General features: G+C 47.9%; 1 protein-coding gene across 1 annotated transcript in view; it reads right to left on the reverse strand.

Moving 5' to 3' along the window:
* Nucleotides 1-6000, reverse strand: part of HTRA1 (HtrA serine peptidase 1) — a 51468-nt gene that overhangs the window by 21184 nt on the left and 24284 nt on the right. Inside the window, exons 2-3 of the mRNA XM_012642426.1 lie at nucleotides 2545-2644; nucleotides 1910-2114 (exon numbers count right to left, since the gene is read on the reverse strand). Of these exons, the coding sequence (XP_012497880.1) occupies nucleotides 1910-2114; nucleotides 2545-2644 (305 nt within the window). The remainder of the gene's footprint in view (nucleotides 1-1909; nucleotides 2115-2544; nucleotides 2645-6000) is intronic.

The following is a 6000-nucleotide window of genomic DNA, read 5'->3' on the forward strand; positions in this document are numbered from 1 at the left end:
CGTGTGGCCGCAGCTGTGCTATTCTTGCCCGCCTCCTTCCGGTGAGCCTACCACATCCTGGACACCTTTCTAGCAGAGTGTTCCTAAACGGGGACGTGCCAGCCTTCCCATGGGCTATTTAAGGTCAAGCTGTCCCATCACATCCCTCCAGCAATGGCCGTGGGTTTGGGCACTTGAGCAGCAGCAGCCTGGCTGGCTCAGGGGGCTGGAGGAATGAGGTGTAGCTGTACGGCCTCAGACGGGTTAGTAACGTTCTCTGAGCCCCTATTTCTTCCTCTCTAAAGTGGGGGTAACACAGCTATCTTGCAGACTGGGTGAAAGTTAGAGATGAAGGCAAGGCCCAGCCCAACTATCTTGTAACCAATAAACACATTTGGAAAGATTACTTGTTGCTAGAAATTCCACGGTAACCTAATAGAAATAACACGCAACTGTGACCTCACTAAAGACCACAGCAGGCACAGAGCCTGTATGTACCCTGGGCCTCTTCGGCAGTGCCTGGCGACAAAGCCACAGAGAGGGTACAGGAACGTCGTCGGGGAAGGAGGAGAGGCAGTGTAAGTGTGTGAGCCGGCAGTTTTCCAAAATGCTGGCCATGAGGGAGCCTGAGCTCAGGCAGCAACTTGGTGCTATTACAGAAAGAAGAAGAAAAAGATCCAGAATCCATAACCCAGAATCCAGAATTCTACTGCCCAAACAGTCCATGCAGGGCTGTTTCCAGAGGGCGGTGTACCTAGTGTGCTGTCCAGTGGCACAAACAGCCTGGACAATGTGCCACCTCACAGCCAACTCCAGGTAAAGTGAGGCAGGCAGAGATCTGGATAAGAGACCCCGCCTGGCTCAGTCTCTGGTCTCTTCCTTGGCCAGACACAGGATTCCAACCTACTCTGATTCTTCCCTCCATCTGAAGTCTAGAAAATTATAAGAATGTGAAGAATCCAGAAAACAGCTCATTCCTATTGCACACGCCACACAGCAAACTGAGCCTCCATAATCAATGTGCCAAGGAACGGGGATTTTTGCTGAGCCCCTAAGAACCATATTTCATTCCAGCCATGTAGACTTTGCTAAACAAATCAACAGAGCAAAATTGATTGCAAGAAGAATATTTAAATAGAAAGCATTTTCAAATACAGCATTTCTCAAACTGAGCTCACTATGTCTCAGTTCTGCCCCTCCCACCTAAAAAAACTTAATGCTCAGATCATTATAATTTAGGCAAATAGTGGTGAGACTACAGCCATTTGTAGGCAACCCTTGTGCACATTAGCATATTAAAGGCTCTGACAAGTTCTGTAAAGAAGAAATCCATTAGCTTTGTTTTAATTCAAGTTTTCCAAAACGTTTTGAGTACGGAACATTGTTTTAAAACACATCTAATAATCCTACAAAACCCCTGATTTGGAAGACCTGCTTTGTTTTCAAGGCAGCTGTTTACATGTTAAGGATGGCTCGATCTGAGACCCAATAAATACTGTATACGTTGTGAACAGTTGACCTATCTATGGAGGATGAATAAAAATCTGCAACAACAATTGCCTCAGGATCAGGTATGGGAGGAACACTCAGTTTTCATTGCTTACCTACTAATTTCTTTACAAACCTATTAATTTCCTTTATAAGCATTTAAAACACTATTTTATTAGTAAAAACTCTCTAATCTGATAGCCGGGCTTCTTAGAAGCGTCCCTGAGCTCCTCTCCTCCCCGACCCCAGGCCACACTCAGCATGGTATCAGGGCCCTCCTTTGGTGCAGACTTCACTGGTTAGGGCCAGCTTGGCACACTCCCTGGGAATCTCATGCCATCACAAAGCTCTGGTGCCTGTGCCACTTCTAGGTTTTACCAAGGTTTTCCCCAGGGCTCCTACAGGCAGGAGCACACTTGGACAGGACTGAAAGAGCGCTCACCTGGTGGTCAATTTTGATAAGTGCGATGTCTGCTTTCTCATCCACATCCTTGATTTTGGCTTCGTAGCTGGCACCGTTCTTCAACTCAACTTTGACCCGGTGCTTATTGGTCACCACGTGGGCATTGGTCACGATCAGTCCATCTTCTGACACGATAAACCCAGACCCGCTAGCCACTGGCACCTCGCGTTTAGAAAAAGGAAGCCTGGAACCCAAAGGAGTACACACTTAAGCCCGAAACACCTTAAAACGAACATTTCAGCACATGGACTAACTAGTTCTGCAATAATGACACACACCTGGCAACGGTTACTTTACGTATTGGGTTTAACATTTAAAAATCTAAACGTTATGCCAATTCTTGCATGCATCAAAACATTCCGCTTGGAAAATATCCTTTGGGAATCTCTTCAGGGCCAGAGGCTCTTAAAACATCTAGAAGGGTCAAGAAGGTAGATTTATATAGTCAAACGGGAAAAGGTTGTAAGGGAGAAATGCTTATCTTAATGTAGGAACATATTCAATGACACTTTGACACTTTAATGTGTCTCAAAAATAGTTCTGATGATTTGTTAATTATGGCACTTATTGGTGACAGCGTCAGAGGTTATAGAAAAAAGGAAGGTTCTCTTTACTTGCGAAACAATTCAATGTGAACCACGGCAGGCGCGATCTTCTCCACCACGTCAGCAATAAAGTTATATCTATGGCGCAAACTGTTGGGATCTTCCTGCCCTGCGAACAAAAGCAAAGAAAAGAGATTTAACGATCCTGGGCTTTGTGCTGTGATCACCTGGAGAAAGGCGCGGCCGGGGAGAGCAGCCAGAGCCCACACTCGGTCTCTGGGACTCTGGAGGCAGCAAAGGTCCTCCCGGCTCCCAGGGAAGGCGGAGAGCCCTAAAGAAGGCCTCTTAGCCCGGGTGCTTTCCTCCCAACACTTTCACCACAAAAGTACGGAGCAGAGGCACCAGCAACTGCCTCAACCTCCCACCGGCCTGTCCACAAAGCTGGCCACCCCGGGGCCACTTTGACATGGCATCAACCCTCTGCCCCTTCCCAGGCTGGCTGGTTCAGTGCCGCACAAGTGGGCTCCAGGAACCAGGGCTGCCCTGCCAGCTGCTTGCTCCAAGCTGACAGGAAGCTTTGGAAACCTTTATAGCAATTTCACACAGTAAACTTATTATGCCTTTTGCATCGAAAAACTAAGAATCGCGGCTTGTCATCAATTGAGGAGTAGATAAAGAAAACGTGGTCTATATACACAATAGAAACTACTCAGCCATAAAAACGAAATAATGCCTTTGCAGCAACTTGGATGGAACTGGAGGCCGTTATCCTAAGCGAAGTATCACGGGAACGGAACACCAAATGCTGGATGTTCTCACTTGTACGTGGGAGCCGAGCTTCAGGTACGCAGGGCGTGCAGACTGGTACGCCGGACATGGGACACTCAGAAGCTGGGGAGTTGGGAGGGGTGAGGGGAGAGAAACTACCTATCAGGTGCAAAGTGCACTAAAAACCCAGACATCACCTCTATACATACAATTCAACCACGTAACCAAAACCACCTGTATCCCTAAATCTATCAAAATAAAACAAAATTGGGGCTTATATTTTGTGTCATTCTTATTGCATTTTGGTAGTAATTCATTTGTAGCATATTTTACAAAAACTGATCCATGATGGATAAAAGGAAAAGAAACCCGTTCTCTCACCACAGACGGCCTAGGACGCACTGGTGCACCCCCGCACCTCTCAATCCCCGTTACAGCTGGTGGGATTTGCAGCTGGAGTTTGCAGTTTAAAAGGAAAACACTGACCTGCAAACCGGCCCCTTATTTACCAAAGGGCTTGTGTGCCCACCCCAACACATACACACATGTTCACACATGCACAGAGGCACGTGTGCATACACACATACATTCACATATATACACCATCCATACACATTCACGTGTGCTCACACTCATGAGTATGCACACACATACACATTCACATGCACACACACATACACATTCACATGCACACACACATACAGACACACATACACACGCCTCCCTCGCCAGGAGGGGAGCAGCCACTCCCCAGGCTCTGGCTGTAAGCAAAAGCTGTGAGACTTCCAAGCCCTCCTGTGACTCATCACAGCTGCACATCCACCCTCCCTGGTGGCACAGAGCATCTGTGGACTGTTTCCTCAGTCCCTGCCTTGCTGTGCCACCAGGGACTGCAGTAACCCAACTCAGTACCACGGAGCACGGGGACATCTCAGGGACCAGCCTGCCTCTCCCAAGCTGTCCTTCTCAGAAGTGAAGGAGCACCTATGGACAAAGGGCCCCTCTGTCCTGGCTCCTGCTTTATGTAAACATTGGCATTTTATCTCTTTTTCCTAGCACGATTTTCTGAGGTGCAGAAAAAGATCTGCAACTACTAGGGAAAATAAACTAACTTAACACATTCATGACAGCACCATTTTATTATTTTGTTTTCAAAACCCTTTCACGTGCTACCTGATCTTATCTTTTTTTTCTACCTTCCAGTGGAATAGGAAAATCAGGTATTATTCCCATATTATTGGGGGAAACAGAGGCTCACTGACTTTAAGTAACTTTTCCATGGACACTAATTTTTTTAATAGAGTGTAAATAACAGGTAAATCTGGGCAAGCCCACAGTTTCACCAAATCTACAACTGTTCCACGTTAATCCTCGCCCATGCAGATCTGCTGCCCTTGCAGGTAGCTGTGGTTAATTGGGTGCAGTCCAACAGGAGACAGAAGTAAGGGGCTGGAAACTCCCGAACACAGAGCCTGGCCAACATCACCCAGTGACAGTGACAGCTGTAAACAAATGCATCTGGGCTTCGCTGGACCACCTTCCTGGGCTGAGGCCAAGAGCAGGTTTAACTCTGGCAAGGCCGGCAAGCCCAGAGACGGCGTGGCATTTCTGAGACCCTCACAAGGATGATTACTAGCGTCTCACCACCAAGGATCAGTAACTCGCTTCCTCTTTTTGGCTTCCCAGATTAGGTGTGGGAGAATTTGCCCACATGGGGTGAAAATGAACACAGGTTTTTCCGGCTAAAATGAGAAGCAGTTGTCTTCTCCGATGGACCAGAGAAGTGGCTCTGGGGTCTGTCCACCAAGAAAACAACGCGGGAGCTCAAGGAGGGTCTGGCCTGGACACTAGAAGGACCAGCTCCATCCGTGGGCCACTGAGTAGCCTCCATTTCCTCATCTGTACAATGGGACGACTGCTTCTAGAATGAGCTTCCAAGTCTGTTCCAGCTCCAACATTCTGTGATCTAATCCCTCTCTCTCCCTCTCACCCCGACACTGCAGCAAGGTAAGGAGCATGTGGGATCTGAGATCAGGCCCAGGACTCTCCTCATTCAACAGATGAGCAAACGAAAAGGAAGAGCGGAGGGAGGATGGACCACAATGAAAAGCCCAATGACAAGGCTTCCTTGTGCAGCTGAGATGAAAAGGCAACCACTGACCTCCGTTACCACCTCCGGGTGGACCAGCAGCAACAGGGAAGTTAAATAGAGCAGAAACAATTGAACATAAGGACCATCCACAAACTGTTCAAAATGGACAAAACGTCAACCCAAAGAAGAAATGTTTGGTTTGTCCAAATGTAATTTCAGAATGAGGAATTGCAGTGTATCTAAAAGCAGCTTGGCTCAGTGTTTGATTCCTGTTCCACTTAAAAGGCCTGTCCATCAAACTAGAGGGGGCTGCCGCCTGATGGTCTCCGGAAGCCCTGGCTGGCCCCATTTGCTCTGATCTCCACTGCTAGTCAACTGTCTTCCTCCCAGAGTGGTCAATTTGGGTGGAGAATCCCCAGAGATGGGCCCAGGCTGGATCTGGCACAGCTCACTCTCTCAGGGATGCAGAAGGACAGAGGGAAAGTGTCCAGGCCACTCAGCATGGGGACAATGCTGGGCACAGGCTCTACCCTAGATGGACCAGAGTGTGACTCTCAGCCCGGTGCTCACTAGCTGCGTGGCCTTAGATATGTCACCTGACCCCTCCAAGTCTTAGCCCCTTGTCCATAAAATGTGAAGATAATAGCATCTACTTCAATGTGTTT

Source organism: Propithecus coquereli, unplaced genomic scaffold, assembly GCF_000956105.1.
Source record: "Propithecus coquereli isolate 6110/MARCELLA unplaced genomic scaffold, Pcoq_1.0 Scaffold179, whole genome shotgun sequence".
NCBI lineage: Eukaryota > Metazoa > Chordata > Mammalia > Primates > Indriidae > Propithecus > Propithecus coquereli.